Source organism: Colobus angolensis, unplaced genomic scaffold (assembly GCF_000951035.1).
Source record: "Colobus angolensis palliatus isolate OR3802 unplaced genomic scaffold, Cang.pa_1.0 Scaffold17, whole genome shotgun sequence".
Classification (NCBI taxonomy): domain Eukaryota; kingdom Metazoa; phylum Chordata; class Mammalia; order Primates; family Cercopithecidae; genus Colobus; species Colobus angolensis.
The window spans coordinates 4,526,570-4,545,306 of record NW_012114821.1 but is presented as its reverse complement, the minus strand read 5'-3'; the positions used below and the strand labels follow the sequence as shown (position 1 = coordinate 4,545,306).

General features: G+C 41.2%; 1 protein-coding gene across 1 annotated transcript in view; it reads right to left on the bottom strand.

Moving 5' to 3' along the window:
* The window catches only part of PTK2 (protein tyrosine kinase 2), a 309,021-nt gene that overhangs the window by 42,954 nt on the left and 247,330 nt on the right, over nucleotides 1–18,737 (bottom strand). Inside the window, exons 27-30 of the mRNA XM_011938127.1 lie at nucleotides 16,109–16,220; nucleotides 5,493–5,579; nucleotides 1,827–1,964; nucleotides 188–319 (exon numbers count right to left, since the gene is read on the bottom strand). Of these exons, the coding sequence (XP_011793517.1) occupies nucleotides 188–319; nucleotides 1,827–1,964; nucleotides 5,493–5,579; nucleotides 16,109–16,220 (469 nt within the window). The remainder of the gene's footprint in view (nucleotides 1–187; nucleotides 320–1,826; nucleotides 1,965–5,492; nucleotides 5,580–16,108; nucleotides 16,221–18,737) is intronic.

Here is an 18,737-nt window from a genome sequence, read left to right as displayed (position 1 = left end):
GGCCTCCCAAAGTGCTGGGATTACAGGCTTGAGCCACCGCACCTGGCCCCGGCCTATCGCAAGTTTTAAGGAGTAGTTGTAAAACTAACTCTCCTGCTTTGAAACATAACATTTTGCAATAATTTGCAATATAGTAGACTCTAACATGGCTTAAAATGTCAAAGAAGCCTTTCAGAAACACAATTACCAGAAATCTTTCCTCTTTTTCCAGCCAGCGCTGATCTTCTTCCATTTCCTGTTGCTGTCGGATTAGCCGCTCTTCCATCAGGTGGGTTGGCAACACTTGCCCAATCCCTCGCAGGTCCAATGCTGTAGAGTCCTGGAAGAAGGGTTGAAACAGCATGTCCAGTCTCTTAAGTCTATTCCTATGTTCTTACATTGTTTTATGTGTCTTTCAAGAAAAGATAAGCAAAACAGCAAGTATGGTAGAAACAGGATCTCTCATACTGTGCTTGTGGGAGTAACTTTTCTGGAGGGTGCAATTTAATGTGCATCAAGCATCTTTAACAAGTAAACAACACTTTAGCTCACAGATTCACTTGTAGGGGGTCTATTTTAAAGAAATAACACAAGGTATGTGCAAAGAATGCAGTTACTTATAGTAAAAAAGTAGAAACAATCTAGAATAGAAGGCTGAAATATGATACATATTATAGAGTATTAAGTAGCAGACAACTATAGATGCTCTTTTATTCAAATAAGTAATTTTTTTTCTTTTTAATGAGATGGGGTCTTGCTATGTTGCCCAGGCTGGCATCAAACTCCTAGGCTCAAGTTATCTTACCACCTCAGCCTCTTGAGTAGATGCAACTATGGGTGTGTGTTACTGTACCCAGCTCAAATAAATTTTTAAACTATAAGAGTAGTTCTTGGTTTTACCAGGAAAATTTAGTAAAAATTAACATGGTCCAAAGAACTGAATGCTTTGTCTTCCTGTTTCTTCGTTGGCCTCATGCATATGCTGATTATATTCCACTGAGGGCTTTGCCTTTCAAATAAATGGACTAAAGACTTTAGTATTTCACCCTGGGTTCTTTTAGTTAAAAAAGTTCATGAAACCAGAAAGCATTTGAGTAGATGGAGTATCCTGATCTTTGAATTAAGTCATTAAAATATGGCCAGGCATAGTGGCTCAAGCCTGCAATCCCAGCACTTTGGGAGGCTGAGGCAGGTGGATCACTTGAAGTCAGGGGTTCAAGACCAGCCTGGCCAACATGGTGAAACTCTGCCTCTACTAAAAAATACAAAAATGAGCTGGGCGTGGTGGCTTGCGCTTGTAATCCAAGCTGCTCGGGAGGCTGAGGCAGAATTGTTTGAACCTGGGAGGCAGAGGTTGCAGTAAGCCGAGATTGTACCACTGCATTCCAGCCTGGGAGACACACTGAGACTCTGTCTCAAAAAAAAAAAAAAAAGTCATTAAAATCAATAAATCTTAGGATTTAGAAATAAAAGGTGCCTTAGGCCATGCTTTGCTACTTTTTTTTTTTTTTTTTGGAGACAGGTTCTTATTCTGTTGCCCAGGCTGGAGTGCAGTGGCACGATCTCACCTCACTGTAATCTCAACTTCCTAGGCTCAAACGATCCTCTCACCCCAGCATCCCGAGTAGCGAGGACTACAGGCATATACCACCACACGTGACTAATTTTCTATTTTTTGTAGAGACAGGGTCTCATTATGTTGCCCAGACTGGTTTCAAACTCTTGGGCTCAAGCAATCCTCCTACCTCAGCCTCCCAAAAGTGCTGGAATTACAGGTGTAAGCCACCATGCCCAGCTTTGCCATCCTTTATAAGTTAACAAACTGAAGCCCAAGACACCCGATTTACCTCCACATTGGGCTGCCACATTGCTATCTCCTGAGGTCTATGATTCCATGAATCTGTTTGGTCCAAAAGAGATGTCTGACCTGGATAGATGCTGCCAGCCATGGCTGTGATTCCATGTGAACCAGGGTAGCCAGAAACCTGTGAATGAGTAAGGAGGCAAGGTAATGTTCAACTATAACATCTGCACAGTTCTGCTTCATACACAAAGGAAACTAAAATTACAGAGAATATTGTGGTAGGCATAATTATGGCCCCCCAAAGATACCCATGTTCTAATCCCTTGAACATGTGAATATGTTTCCTTACATGGCGAAAGAGACTTTGCAGATGTGGTTGTAAGTCAAGGACCTTGGGATGGGAGGGTATCCAGGATATCTGAGTGAGTCCAATATAATTACAAGGGTCCTTAAAAGTGCAAGAGGGAAGTATAAGAGGAGGGAGGGACATGGGACCACTGAAGAAGGGTCAGAGAGAGTTAATACTGCTGGCTCTGGGCCGGGCACAGTGGCTCAAGTCTGTAATCCCAGCACTTTGGGAGGCCGAGGTGGGCGGATCACAAGGTCAGGAGATGAGACCATCCTGGCTAACACAGTGAAACCCCATCTCTACTAAAAAATACAAAAAATTAGCTGGGTGTGGTGGCAGGTGCCTGTAGTCCCAGCTAATCGGGAGGCTGAGGCAGGAGAATGGTGTGAACCCAGGAGGAGGAGCTTGCAGTGAGCCGAGATCGCGCCACTGCACTCCAGCCTGGGTGACAGAGCGAGAGACTGTCTCAAAGAAACAAACAAACAAACAAACAAACAAAAACAAAAAAAAAACACAAAATCTTCTGGCTTCAGAACTTGGAGTAAGGGGACCATGAGCCAAGGCATGTGGGTGGCCTTCAGGAGCTGATAAGGCAAGGAAATGAACTCTCAGCTAAAGTCTCAAGAAAGGACATTTGTTATGGCTGCATTAGAGAGCTAGTGCAAGTATATACTAGAAAATAAGAAATTGTTTCTTTGGAATTTCACATTTACTAAAATAATGAGGGCAGGCCATCCTTGGATGCAAAAGCAACAGGAAGCCACAAAAATGGCTGTGCCATACTCTGCTCTAGAAACCCCTTTCCTGCCCAACCAACCACTATCTCCCAACAAGAATAACAACAACAAAAAACACACACACAAAACCCCTCAACTGTTTATCCTCTAATGACCTAGGAGCTGATGGTAGGATAAGTCATACCTTTACATTCTAACAATGATGACTAAGGCAGAGAGAAGACATTCAGTTGGACATAGAGAAAAATTTCAAGGCAGAAGGAAAATAAGACAGGTTTCTTTACATAGTTCCTTCTCTCAATCAAGAGAAAGACAGAGAACAGAATCAGTATTGGTTTCCACACCTCATTAGGCTAGTGTTGCATGGTGGGTGTTGTCAGTTAATTTTTTAGTGAGATAAAGCACAGCCAAAACTGTATTTCCAAATATCAACACATCCTTCAACAAAGGTTTTGTGCATTTATTCGGTCTCTAGGCATTAATTTATACCAAAACTCCATATGGACAATATCAAATTAATGAATTTTCAAGAAAGACATACAGTTAGTTCTCACAGTTTATTTGAATGAAAATATCTTAATAATAAAAACTGCTACTAAATGCAAAATGCTGTATCAAGATTTTTGGTGAAAAGGGACATATTACTGCCAGAAAACATTTAGGAATTTTCACAAGGAGGTTTAAAATGGTCTAAGGCAGTTTTCTACATAATAGTAACCATGTAGAAGGATCACTTTAGGCTAAAAATGAAGTAACTTCAGGAAATGTCTCATAGTTGGTCTCATTTACAAGAGAGGAAAATGTAGGCTTGGGAAAGGTTAATCACACATTAGTTCAATGAAAAAAATCAATGTTTTACTTAATTCTCTATTTACTCACTTTTACATGCTGTTCTAAGCCCTTAAAATAGAGACAAGTCCTCACTCTCAGGGGCTTCCACTGCACTGGTGACAGCCAGCCACTAACAAACACATATGAGAGTTTCAAATCTTGACAGTGCCACAGACCAGGCCTGCTGGGACACAAAGAGAACTGTCTCTCTGCTAACAGCTTGTCTCATTAAGCAGGTGCTGTCATGTTTTCTCAAAACAATGCTCGTATTCAATTCCCACTCAGGGCCAGTTCACTTTCCATACCAGCCAGGCACAGACTCTGGGGCCCATCTGCTTGTTTGCCAGAACTCAGGGTCTCTCAGCAATCATAGAGGTGGGGTTTCTTTCTTTAGGCCACCTGCATACTTCCCATTGCTCTGACCCTTGTGCTGGGTCAGGGTTTTGGCTTCTTCACTTATGGAATTGGTAGTAATCTAAACTGACAAAGGGTCCTGTGAGCTCCTTCCATGAGAAAAAAGAGTACTTTATTTGTCTTCATATTCCCAGTGCCTAGAATAGTGCCAGGCAGAGTAGATGAACATTCAGTACAACCCTGCTGAACGAACAGACAAGTGCCCGAGAAAACTCAAATGATTCATTCACTCCTCTTCTGCCAAGCAAGCGGCCATCTCAGAACAGTGTCTCCCAAAACAGGTCTGACTGAGTCACCTGCCTCGGAACGCACTGAGGTAGCTTGCTAACGATAAGCTATTCTTGGGTTCCAGAATTAATACATTAGAATCTGGAGGCTAACGAGGCTGAAATTTGCTGTTCTAAACTACCACTGACCTATCTTTTCTAATAAGAAAGTGCTTACATTCTCCCTTATTACTGACAGTTAAGTACCAATAGTTAAGATTTTTTGCCCATTTTGACCCAAGAGGCCTTAATTTAAACCATGCTTTCAACAGCTCTGTGAAGGAGGTAGGAAAGGTTAAGTACTGACACCTTCAATAGGACTCTGACTTCTACAGACACTACAATGAGTTAAAAAAAGATAAGCCCTAAAAAGCACACTCTATATGATCTATTTATATAAAATTCTAGAACAGGCAGAAATCTCTGATACTAGAAGTGAGAAGAGTGGTTGCTCTTGGGGCAGGAGGTGTCTGATGGGAAGGGGCACAAAGGAACTGCCGGGGTCACAGACACACTCCATATTCTGAAGTGAGGATGGGATGCACTGGGGTATGCATCTGTCGGAACAAAGACCTGTGCATTGTAAGGTATACCTCAGTAAAAGTTAATAACTTTTTCTCAAAACAAATGAATTGTTTACTTTTTTTCAGGCCCTTTTCATTCAAGGATAATTTTTTCTAATTTGCACAGGGTATCTGTCTATAAATCTAACACTTTTCACACTTGTCCATATGGTATTTCATCTGGGTTCTGTTAATTTTGAATTTTATTCTTGCCTTCCATAAAAACTGTCCAGTTCAGTACTCCCTCTGCAGAGTGTGTGCCCACTGGCTTCACCTTGCCCTTTACCATAGCAAGTGGATGAAAACGTGCCTAAGAATGGCAGCAGGCCCTGGCCCTGTCCACTTGAAGATGGAGTGAAAAGCAAACACCTTCTGTGTGGGGTCTTGAGACATCACTCAATGATTAGGGTAACCACTTTCCCAGCTTTCTATCGGCCAAATCATACTCATAAGCACACAAATAAAATAAAATATGCACAATGTACCTCTCTATCCCAAAAGTGCTAAATAATCTGGTAACACAGTTTACACCTGTAATGACTGGCATACCTGGTAATGATTGGTTTGTACCATGTGCTGTGGGCTGGGATAAAATCCTTCGCTGGACCTCGGACTAGGATAACCCGGTCTGCTGGGCTGTAAAATCAACAGAGCATCCTATGAATGAACCTTTGGATTTTGATAAACCTGTATTTTGTGAATAGACAAAGACATTTTCCTAATAGAGCTTAGTTGAGAAGAATGATAAAAAGATGCTAAGACATTTCAATGCGGAAAGAACAGTCTTTTCAACAAATGATCCTATGGCAACTGGACAGCTATGCGTGAAAAACTGAAGTTTGACCTCTTCCTCCCAACACACACAAAAATTAACTCGAAATGGATTACATGTCTAAATGTAAAAGTTAAAAACTCTAAGATTCTTAGAAGAAAACTTAAATCTTGGGCAGGGCACGGTAGCTTATGCCTGTAATCCTAGCACTTTGGGAGACCAAGGTGGGCAGATTGTTTGAGGCCAGGAGTTGAAAACCAATCAGGCCAGTCTGATGGGAATGTAAAATGGTGTAGTCACTATGGAAGACAGTATGGCTATTCCTGAAAAACTAAATAGAGAACTAGCATATGATCCAGCAATTCTACTTTCAGGTATATGTAACAGAGAAATGAAAGTATATATCCGCACAAAAACATGCGCATCAGCTACTCAGAAGGCTGAAGTGGGAGGGTCGCTTGAGCCGAGGAATTAAGAGGCCAGCCTGGGCAACACAGCAAGACTGTATCTTTGAAAAAAACAAATAAGTAAACACAAACATGTACATGAATGTTCTTAACAGTATTATTCACAATAGCTAAAAATGGGGAACAGTCCATGTCCATCAACTGATATAAATGGATAAACAAAATGCTGCATACCTATGAAAGGGATATTATTTGTAATTAAAGGGAATAAAGTACTGACACGTGCTACAACTTAGATGAACTTTCGAAACATTCTAAGTGAAAAAAGTCAGTCACAAAGAACATACGATTTCTTTAATGAAATATCTAGACTAGGAAAGATTAATATAGATAGCAAGTACATAAGTGATTGCCAGGGGTTGGAAGGAGGAGGAAATGGGGGATGACAGCTAATGGGTGCAGGATTTCATTTCGGGTGCAGGATTTCATTTTAGAACATTTCATAAAAATGTTCTAGGCTGGGCGCTATGGCTCACGCCTGTAATCCCAGCACTTTGGGAGGCCGAGGTGGGATGACCACTTGAGCCCAGGAGTTTGAGACCAGCCTGGGGAACACAGTGAGACCCCGTCTCTACTAAAAACAGAAGTCCTAAAACTGGTTGTGGTGATGGTTGCACAACTCTGAATATACTAAAAAACATTGAATTGTACAATTTATTTATTTAGAGTCTCACTCTGTCATACAGGCTGGAGTGCAGTGTACAATCCTGGTTCACTGCAACCACTGCCTCCCGGGTTTGAGCAATTCTCATGCCCCAGCCTCTCAGGTAGCTGGGATTACAGGCATGCGGCACCTCACCAGGCTAATTTTTGTATTTACAGTAGAGACAGAGTTTTGCCATGTTGGCCAGGCTGGTCTTGAACTCCTGGCCTTAAGTGATCTGCTTGCCTCAACCTCCCAAAGTGATGGGATTACAGGAGTGAGCCACTGTGCCCAGCCGAACTGCACACTTTCAGTGGATAAACCGCATGGTATGTAAATCGTATCTTCATAAAGCTACTGAAGTATCATTAATAACAAAACGGGATACTGAATATTCTGAGCCCGAGGGAACCAAATGCTCTCTGTCCAGCAGTCTGGGACCTGGAGAGAAGGCACTTGTGTTCTATTGTTTGCCAACTTCCTGGTTGTGTTACTATGGTCAAATGATGAAACTGACTGGCTTCTAGATCCTCATCCATAAGATGGGGGTGAGCTAGAGGATCTCTAAAGTCACTTCCAGGTCTTAAATTCTCACTTTGTTTCCGGGATAAACGAATTCAAAGTTCATAGTGAAAGAACAATTTAGTCTGAAACAGAAGTCTCAAAGAAGTCAATAAAGTCTTTTAAAACTTGGAGGATTTAACAAGGTGGAAACCCATTACTGTCTAGCCAAATTAAGTCCAGAATAAAATGAAATGGATTTAAGTCCCATCAAGCTTAGGAAAGAAAACTCCTTAGTGTCTGTCTCTCTCTCCCACAGTGCTGGGTGAACACGTGCTTTGCTCTAGTTAGGTCCAGAGTATGTTTTGGTCTCTAAAATCAGTCTCACTTCCCCCCTCAGTTTTGCTTATAATGTCCCCTCTGCCTGGAATGTCTCCTCCCTCCATCTGTAGAATACTTCTGATCCTTTCACTCTTTTAGATGTTACTTTTTTCACAGAACGGCTCCTGATTTTGCCAGCCTAACATGTCCTCTGCTCTCCTAAGGAGGCCTTTTTCAAACCCTACCCTGGGTTGCAGGTACTTTGCACTTGCTCTACCCGTGCTATTATGAGCTGCTAAATTCCTGAGGGCGAAAAATCCTTTCTTTTTGCTTAGCCCTGTCATGTTTCAAACAGTGTTCCAAATAGTCTACTCTAAACTTAACTAAATAACAACATGAATTCCCCCAAAGACACCCCAAACAGGAAAAGGGTATAAAGAGAGCATTCTAGTCTTTTCTCTACTCTGTGTGCCAGGGTGGCAATTTCCAAAGGGTGTTCTATGACATGGTTGTGTTGAATTAAAAGAGGTCCAAAAAAAAAAAAGAGTTTTAAAGATATGTGTTAATATACAAGCATTAATAATGGTTGCAGGGGAAAGGGTTTCCTGAATCAAATGCTCTTGGAGTCCAAGAATGGAATGAGGCAGAGCCGGGGACTGGAATAATAATAAACAGAGCTGACAGCTGCACAGTGATGCACTCTTGATAAATTCAGGCAAAAAAAAAAAAAAAAAAAAAATTTGCTATTTACTGTGTATTCTGTGTGTACTGAATTACCTGCTTTACACACAAGTTGATAATCTTGATCACGACATTGCTATGAAGCAATACTATAACCCCTATTTTACAGAGTCTCAGATAAATTGGGTAATCTAAATAGGGCATATAGGTGGTAACGGTAGAACTGCGTGACTCCAAAATCTGTTGTGCCATGATGACGTACTATGATAAGCGTACTTCTGACTCACCAAATAAAAAGGAACATACAAAATAAACAGATCAGAGAATGGCAAAACCAATGTAAACTATCTCACAGTGATGCAAAGACTTAACTGGGTAGCAAATGATAACACAAGGTTCCATTTCAAAATAAAAATAAAAGGTAAAAAATTGAAAATATGTTTTATGATAGACAAAATATTTGCACAGAAGACACCACAAAATCAAATGTTGCTAACCAACAGCCATGGAGAGCACAACTGTACTGGTAAAACAGCTCTACTTCTGTTCTCTACAAATTGGAGGTTAGCATGGTGGTCAAGAGGGCAGGCTTTGAGCCAGACTGTCAGTGTTCACAGTAGGGTGCTTCAGCTCTCTATGCCTCCCTACTGTCAATGACAAAAGGAGTACAATAACCAGCTCCTGTGGTGGGCGGATTTCCTGAGGTCAGGAGTTTGAGACCAGCCTGGTCAACATGGTGAAACCTTGTCTTTACTAAAAATACAAAAACATTAGCCAGGCATTGTGGTGCACGCCTGTAATCCCAGCTACTTGGGAGGCTGAGGCGTGAGAATGGCTTGAACCCGGGAGGCAGAGGTTGCAGTGAGCTGAGATCGCACCCTGGCACTCCAGCATGGAGAGTGAGACTCTGTCTCAAAAAACAGAACAAGCCAACAACAACAACAAAAATAAGTATACTGGAAGAGGTATGTAGGTTATATGCAATACTGTGCTATCTTATATAAGGAATTTATGCATCTGTGGATTTTAATCTCCATCCCTTGCAGATATCAAGGGAGAACTGTTATTAGGGAGGGTGCTTTCCATGATCACACAATTGGCATTCAGGAAGAGGTCAGCAGGTGGGATTTCTGGCAGTGAGGGGACAGGCCTGAACAACAGGATTTGTTTCATGTCCCGCAGGACTTCTTTTTCTGTTTTGAGACAGTCATGCTCTGTTGCCTAGGGTGGAGAGCAGTGGCATGATCTCGGCTCACTGCAACCTCTGCCTCCCGAGTTTCAGTGATTCTCATGCCTCAGATTCCCAAGTAGCTGGGATTACAGGCATGCACAATCACACCCAGCTAATTTTTGTATTTTTATTTTTTGAGATGGAGTATCGTTCTGCCACCCAGGCTACAGTACAGTGGCGTGATCTTGGCTCGCTGCAACTTCTGTCTCCTGAGTTTAAGCAATTCTCATGCCTCAGCCTCCTGAATAGCTGGGATTACATGTGCACACCACCACGCCTAGATAATTTTTGTATTTTTAGCAGAGACGGTGATTCGCCATGTTGCCCAGGCTGGTCTCAAACTACTGGCCTCAAGTGATCAGCTCATCTTGGCTGCCCAAAGTGCTGGGGTTACAGGCGTGAGCCACCATGCCTGGTCCCCGCAGGACTTTCTGCTGTTTCTCTCAACTTTATGTAAGTAAAACAACAGCAACAATAAAATCCCTGTTGCTTGAACACAGAATGAATTCTGCTTTATATATTTTGTATAGTTTGTATAGATCTTCTGTATAGTTTATGAGGAACTGAACTTTGCAGAACAGCAACTACCGTGTATACTGATGGGCAATTTTATTATGTTTCATTTAAAATTTACCAAGATTTTCTTACCATTCTAGAAAATGACATCACCAAGACTAATGAAATTCCTATCAGTTATAGCTGTGGAGGTTTGCTCTGTCACTGCTGTATTCATGGTGAGTCCACAAACAGGTGTAAGGATCTGGCTATGCCACCATGTCTCCCAATGTCATTAGACCTGAGTGCTTTATACATGCATGCATAACGTTATAAAAAATGACTTTCCTTTTATTTCTCCTGTATAGTTGGGTCTCCAAACACTAGTATTCTTCCACTGATATTCTGAAATTGGTAAGTCATTCTATTACCTATGTATTTTATTTCAGGATTAGTAAATGGGACATTATAAAATCATTTTTAATATAAATGCTGTGCTGGGTTTGATTAGGGTTGAGAACAATGTTATGAGGCAGTTATTCTCAAACATTTCATCATTTTCAGGATCCCTGTACAGTTTCAAAAATTACTGAGGACTCTTTTAAAGAGTTTTTGTTTATTTAGAATATAACTACCAATACTCATACTGTTAGAAATTAAAAGATACTAAAAAGTATTTATTAATTCATTTAAGAATAAGCTCATCACATACTAAAAAAACCACGTTTTCAAAACCAAACAAACCAAACTGAGAAGAACACATGTACATCTACATTTATGTAAATTCGCTTTAATGTTAGGCTTAACAGAAGGCAGCAGGTCCTCATATGTTTCTGCAGTCTTACGATGTTCTCTTTTGTTGCAATACATGAGGGGAAAAAAAAGTAAACTCATACAGCTGTACAACTGGAAACGGGAGGAGCATTTCGGTAGATTTTGAGCACAATTGTGGTATTGTTTTTTGATTCGACACCAAAATGCAAGCGGTAGCTTCTTAAAGGTGAGTTGCAATGTGGAATTTACAATGGTATCATCTGTTACATTAAAATCCACAGAATTAAGGGGGAAAAAATCTATTACTTTTTCTTGTAGTTTCAATGGAAATTCTACTCGTGTGTGATTTTTAACATCCTGTGTAGGTCATTTGAAAGATACTGATTTACTGAGCTGCACAGATCCTCCCAATGTTAACACATTTCAGTAAACAACATATATTTTTAAAATAACACATGTTAATATCATCCTGAGCTTATTATAACAGTCTAAGAATTTAGAAAGCTGTCAAGATCACGGTGTAAGTTTTTCAAAACTCTAATTTTTGCTTGAAAACAAAAATTTTTATCACTGGTAACAAATAGTTGTTTTCCTCAATGTCACAGCCTCATTTCTTTCTCTTTTGAGAAAATGTCTACCAAATATCCAACTCTGAACAGTATGTCTGCCAGCTGTTCTTTCAAGTAAAGCTGGTCTTCCATGAAAAAAAGTGTTTAGTCCAGCTTGCAACTCAACTGTATAGTGTTTTTCTCAAGACAAGACATCGTGTCTAGGTGTGCAGCAGCAGGGCTAACATGCCCTTCCCGGGTCTTCACGTCAGATATTTTTCACAGATTCATCAAGGCCATTCTTCTGTAAAATGGCATTTTTTTCTTTTTGTGTGAGCACAGAGGTGAAGAACACAGTGATGTCTAGTACAACTTCATGCTACTGTCCTGATTTGTGCTAAGGTGTCAGCAGTTCTATTAGTGGAAAAGGCAAATAACATCTTTTTTTTTTTTTTTTTTTTTAATACAGTCTCGCTCTGTCTCCCAGGCTGGAGTGCAATGGCGCGATCTCAGCTCAGTGCAACCTCTGCCTCCCGGGTTCAAGTGATTCTTGTGCCTCAGCCTCCTGGGTATCTGGGACTACAAGTACCGGCACCACCATGCTTGGCTAATTTTTGTATTTTTAGTTGAAACGGGGTGTCGCCATGTTAGCCAGGCTGGTCTCGAACTCCTGGCTTCAAGCGATCCACCCGCCTCAGGCAAATAACAAAACATTATCAGATGAGTTCTGATGTCACGGACCTTTGAAATGGTCATGGGGACCTACAGAGGTCCAAGAACTACACTTTGAGAATGGCTGTTCTAAGATACCTTCATCCTAAGGCTCTCCATTGATCCAGTGAGAATCTGCAGGAAAGCAACAGGCACAGATGAAAATGAGCATTTAATGGGGTACTCCCATGCAGGACTTGTCTCAGGGAAAGTTCTCTAAAGATGATTATTATATGAAAAAATTGGTATTAAGCATGGTGAAACGATCCATACATATTCTTAATAATTGGCTTTGTGGTTATAATGCTCTTACTATTAACCAAGTATAAGTAAGCTTTAAAAAAAATTGAAAAATTTTTAATTTTTTTTTGAGACAAGACCTTGCTCTGTTGCCCAGGCCAGAATGCAGAGGTACAAACATGGCTCTCCATGCAGCCTACACCTCCTGGGCTCAAGTGATCCTCCTGCCTCAGCCCACTGAGTAGCTAGGGTCACAGGCGCATGCCACTAAATTTGGCAAATTTTTAAATTTTTTTGTAAAGATAGAGTCTCATCCTGTTGCCCAGGCTGGTCTCAAATGCCTGGGCTCAATTGATCCTCCTACCTCAGTCTCCCAAAGCACTGCAATTATAGGTGTGAGTCACCACACCCGGCCTGTAAGTAAACTTAATTTTGAATCTTGATTGGGAAAGAGAAAGACTTTTCACCTATAAAACTTATACAAGTTTTCACTTATAAAACTAATTAAGCTACATTAAAAATTTTCTATATTAGTATTAATAACACAAAATTTATCTACAGAAGCCTGAGATCCTATCTAAATTTCAGAAATCTAAGTGGCTCTGGAGGCTGAGGCAAGGGGATTGTTTAAGCCCAGCAGCTCAAGAGAACTTGGGCAACATAGTGAGACCCCATCTTATTTTAAAAAAAGAAAGGAAAGTAGAAATAAAAAAAAAATCTAAGTAAGACAGCTGGGCATGGTAGCTCACACCTGAAACCCCAGCACTTTGGGAGGCTGAGGTGGGCGGATCACCTGAGGTCAGGAGTTTGAGACCAGCCTGGCTAACATGGTGAAACCCTGACTGCGCTAAAAATACAAAAATTAGGCAAGCATGGTGGCAGGTGCCTGTAATCCCAGCTACTCAGGAGCCTGAGGCAGGAGAATTGCTTGAATCCAGGAGGCACAGGGTGCAATGAGCCGAGATTGCACCCCTGAACTCTAGCCTGGGCAATAGAGCAAGGCTCTGTCTCCAAAAAAATAAAAATAAAAATAAAAATAAAAAAATAAATCTAAGACTTACTCTAATATATCACAAGCAGAATTATGAAAACTCACCAGAATCTAACGAATTCTCACTTTACAAAGTACAGTAAGTGAGGAAATAGTGGCCTACCAAATTGGAAATCACAGACTCATTTCAGATGTGCCAAATACTGTGACCATAAAGGCAGAATTTGATTCTAAAGATGAACACTGAGAAGGTAAAAACTGCATACAGGACTTGATTCTGACTGGCATGAAAGTTCAACAATTAACATACTAGTATTTGTTAATAATCATCAACCATCTGTATATCTATGCTATTTTAGATGATTTTCTAGCCAGTAAAACTTTTTTTTTTTTTGAGACAGAGTCTGACTTTATGGGCCAAACTGGAGTGCAATGGCGTGATCTTGGCTCACTGCAACTTCTGTCTCCCGGTTTCAAGCAATTATCTTGCCTCAGTCTCCTGAGTAGCTGGGATTACAGGTGCCCCCCACCACGGCTGGCTGATTTTTGGGTATTAATAGAGATGGGGTTTCACAATGTTGGCCAGGCTGGTCTTAAATTCTTGACCTCAGGTGATCCGCCCGCCTCGGCCTCCCAAAGTGCTGGGATTACAGGGGTGAGCCACTATGCCCGGGCACCATTAAAACTTTTAATCTGGGGGTTGCCAAATATTTTCTTTAAAGTTCAAAGAGTAAATATTTTAAATTGTGTAGGCCATACTGTCTTTGTCACAACTGCTCATGTACACCTGTGTAGGGTGAAAGCAGCTGTGTATAATACACAGATAAATGGGTGTGTTCCAATAAAACTGTGTTTCAATAAAACTTTAGTTAACAAAAACACAGTGGGCTATAGTTTCCTTATCTGTTTAACAAATAAACCTTTGTGTAGAGTGCAACAATTTGCTTATAGAAAAAAATCCCAAAATATGCATTTTGAAAATACCTAAAAAAAAAAAAAAGTGTTAAGGATATTTAAATATTTAAGCCAAACTAGTTTTTGTACTCTGAAACCAAAAAAGAAGCTGAGAAGCCTCATCACCGCTGCCCATGAACCTAATTTAGAAAATCAGTCATATTAAGCTCATTAAAAATCCAACAGATTGGGATATAGACATATGTGTAGCTGAAGAATTGATTTAATTCTGTGAGTTTCAGGGAAGTGTTGTATTCTTTGGTGCTCATTACCAAATATTTATGTTCCTTTGCACTTGTGTACTAAATAAAGTGCTGGAGAGTGAATTATCTTCTAACATCCCCACCCAAGAGGTAGGGAATACAAATAGTCATTTTGCAAATGAGGAATGTGAGATTTGGAGTAGGTAGGTGACCTGCTTAGTCATCAGAATGTAAACAGCAGACCCCCATGTGAATGAATCCACTTGACTTCAAAGCCTGAGAAGTTAATGATAAGATTCTCTCGACTCTCAGTACTGGACTATTCTGCAGTAGTAAACAAATTTAAAAATAGGCAAACTTGTAAACAGAACATGGAGGGCCTCAGATGCTGGGATGTGGGGTACATGTTCGTTTTTTTTTTCCTGTTGTTGTTAAGCTGGGAATGACAGAGAAACATCAGGTGTTCCCACCGCCTCATTCAATGTAACATCCATCAGACAGGTATGTGTTTCTTCTCTGGGCCTCGGTCCTTCTCTCTGTAGAGGGAGCTGGTCTGAGGCACCCTCTGTCTCTAACCATCTGCATAATTGTGTTAATCACTTATTTTCACTTTCAATGTATGTTCAATGTTACAGAGTTCAAAATGACGACCAAGAAAATAAAAGTTTTCAGCCTTCAAGATAAAAAAATTGGTATATTTAAACAGTACTCTGTCTTATCAAATTTCTGAACACTTTTCATAAAGAAAATGAATTATCAAAGTTTCTTAATATATTTTTTAACTAATCAAATATCAAATGGTGGTAGTTAATAACTACTAACTACAAAAAATCCTATTATCTATTAACTTTCGAGAAAAAGAACAGAATTGGAGTATTCACGGCAAGTAACCCAGTGTGTGAAAATAGCATCCTATCAAAAGCCAATGGTATATAAAGACTTACTAATCTAGGGAGAGTGTCACTCTGTCTAAAACCCCCAGCCATGGCACGGCCCAGCAACTGTAAAAGGGCTAGGCTGAACTCTCTGAGGCAGGAGAGGGCACCAGTAAAGGATATGAACATAAGTGGGCAAGTAGGGTCTAAGGATGCTGCTGGAAGATCTTATTAAGGAAACAAAAGCAACTGCAATGTGCTCTCTTTCCCAACAAACAACCCAGCCACCAGCTACGAAAAGAAAAAGGCAAAAAATGTGCAGAGTTCTCAACAAAACCAAACAAAGGAATATGGTTAGGTGGAAACCGACTAATTTTTAAATAAAGCAAAATGCAAAGCATCTGTGACCTAGTTTGGTATTTTAATCCAGACTTGATCATTAGGGAGATCTCTGACAACCAACAAAAGAAAAACCGCCTCCAAGTTAGGGCAGCATAGGAAAAGCATTTTAAGATGACATCTAATCCAACTGCTCATGGCTTCAAAGAATCCCTACTTGAAATACAAATGAGGAAAGTGAGTGCACATGAGGGTAATACGAGAAGAGAAGCAAAAAGGAAACGATTAGTTGGTGTTATAACTATTACTCTTAGAATAACCTGATATTTGATTTTCTCCTCATAGAAAACAGCTGCCAAATTGTAAATCTCAAAAGTTAGTAAAAGCAACCCCAAAGTTGGGGTGGGGACTGTAGCTACCTTGGGTGGCGCTTCATCAGACCCTCCGGAGTCCCAGGACACTGTGGCCTGTCTTCTGGACTCCATCCTCATGCGTTCTTCTTGCTGAGCCTTCTCTTCCTCCAGGATTGTGCTAGAGAGACAACACATTGTCTTAGGGGAGCTGACAACCCAGAGTTAGCACATACAAGACCCCACCCTGAGTTATCTAAGGAATACCAGTTGGCTAACAGTACATGATAACTATAAGAAAGGATCCTATACACAGGGGAAAGAAGGATCAGGTTTCTAAGTCTTCACGAAATGATTCTAGAATAGCCTTGGTCCAAATGGGCAAGTCCATTTAAAACACAGTCATAGGTAAGAAAAAGACAGCTGGTAAGAAAAAGAAGTTGCAGAAAATGAAGGACGGGCCAAGATGAAATGTTTGCAAGCCAAAGTTGATCTTGAGCAGAACAGAATTCCTCTGAGAAATCCCACGCAGCACTTTATCAAGAATATACATGTCTGAGGACAGATTCTTTTCACACATAATGTGATCACACTGGCACTTACGTGATCAATTAGCAATCTGGCCAATAATCTCCCTAAATTGCTCAATACAATCTTCCTATCGTTCAGCTTAACTGGTACTTTATCTGATCAAGAAACTAAGCAAAAACGCGACAGTATTTACAAGTGCTTCTGAAAATACTCCTTGCTTTAAGCTGGAAACCCCATAGTTGGTAACACTGCTACTTACCACTGCTTGACTACTCAGAAGCTATCTGAAGTCCCACATAATGCTGCAGCCGCTGCAGCGACTGCTAGGCAGCTTCTTCATCTTGGCTGTTTGCCATCACATAAACCCCTCAGAATGCAGCCAAAGCGAGACTTTGCTAGTTTCCCATTCCACACAGATGCCCCAGGGCTCAGCAGGCAGCAGTTTGAAACCCTTGTCTTAACTGTGGCAAACAGCTCTTCCTACATTCCTACAACTCTAGAGTTCTAATAATGACACTCATTCAAAGTTTCTAGGCTCCTGGTAGATAGTGTGCAGTAAACAACCACCCAGAAATTACTCAGGAAAGAGTGACATCAGTGCACCAGACTTTCTAATCTGGGAATTTGCTGTTTAAAAAGACATTCCTGCTTGGCTGGAGGCTAAGAGAGTGCCGTTTCTCACACAACTCAACTTACACAGTCACCTTCTGAGTCAGGAAAAGAGACAAAATTCATTTCATAACTGCCCCAAGTCAGCAAACCATCACTACAGATGTTAAGACTTTTTTCATCCCCAAAACAAAAGGGAATGTCTGCCTCAAGAAATGATCACATCAGGGCCAGGTGCGGTGGCTCACGTCTGTAATCCCAGAACTTTGGGAGGCCGAGGTGGGCAGATCACGAGGTCAGGAGTTCAAGACCAGCCTGGCCAAAATAGTGAAACACCGTCTCTACTAAAAATACAAAAATAAGCCGGGTGTGGTGGCGCATGCCTGTAGTTCCAGCCACTCGGGAGGCTGAGGCAGGAGAATCGCCTGAACCTGGGAGGCGGAGGTTGTGGTGAGCCGAGATCGCGCCACTGCACTCCAGCCTGGGCAACAGAATGAGACCTCAAAAAAAAAAAAAAAAAAAATCACATAAGTATTTTACATAAAAAGCTTTTAGTCAAAAGTCCCACTCCATTCTCAAGATATGGTTTTGGTTTCTTTCTTGCTCCAGTTAGATGATCATGGCTCAGCAAAACCACAAAACTTTTCATAGTATTTAAGAACTATGCAGCAGCCTTGACAGACAGGCAAGATGCTCATTGGGTGCCAGCACTGTTGGGAACCTGGTCCCATGTGCCAGGCCCAGGTGACTCCTGGTGAGTGGTGCAGGGAAGTTTGGGGCCAGGTCTGGGGAAGGAGCATAGGGGTCCTGAGAGGGCCACTCTCTCTGCCCTGCCCCTCTGACCAGAAGAACGCTCCCCTCAGCTGCTGGGAGGATTAAGGGAGATCATGGCTGTGAGAGCATCTGCTATAAGCATTACTTGTCATCAGTGGGTATTTCTAATGGCATTTACTTGAGGGCTGCTCATTCAGCAAGTATTTGCTAACTTTGCTAATTTGCTCTGTGCAAGAGGCACGTGACGAGGTCTTTGAGGTGCTTTGTCTAAGAGAAAAGAAATACTCAAAACCTTGAAACAGGGTCAGGCAAGTTGGCTTATGCCTGTAATCCCGGCATTCTGGGAGGCTGAGGTGGGAGGATCATTTGAGTACGGGAGGTGGAGGCTGCAGTGAGTCAAAATAGCACCACTGCACTCCAGTCGGGTGACAGAGTGAGACTTGTCTCCAAAATAAATAAATGAATACATACATACACACAATAACAACAACAACAACAAAACACACTGAAACAGGACATGAGTGTTGTGACTGAGCAGTAGAGAAGAGTTTGGCCTGGTGCGTTCTAGCTGCAGAACTCAGCGGGAGAAGGCACTGCCCCAGGCACTGGGGGTGGTTAGGGAGGAAGAGTCCCAGTGTCTCAGCAGGTTAGTTACAGACTCACACCAAGCACATAATGTTTGTGTACTTTTGGTCATGTAACGAGCATTACACGTCCAAAGCATAGCAATGCTTTCTGTCCATTTCTTTTTTTTTTTTTTTTTGAGACGGAGTCTTGCTCTGTC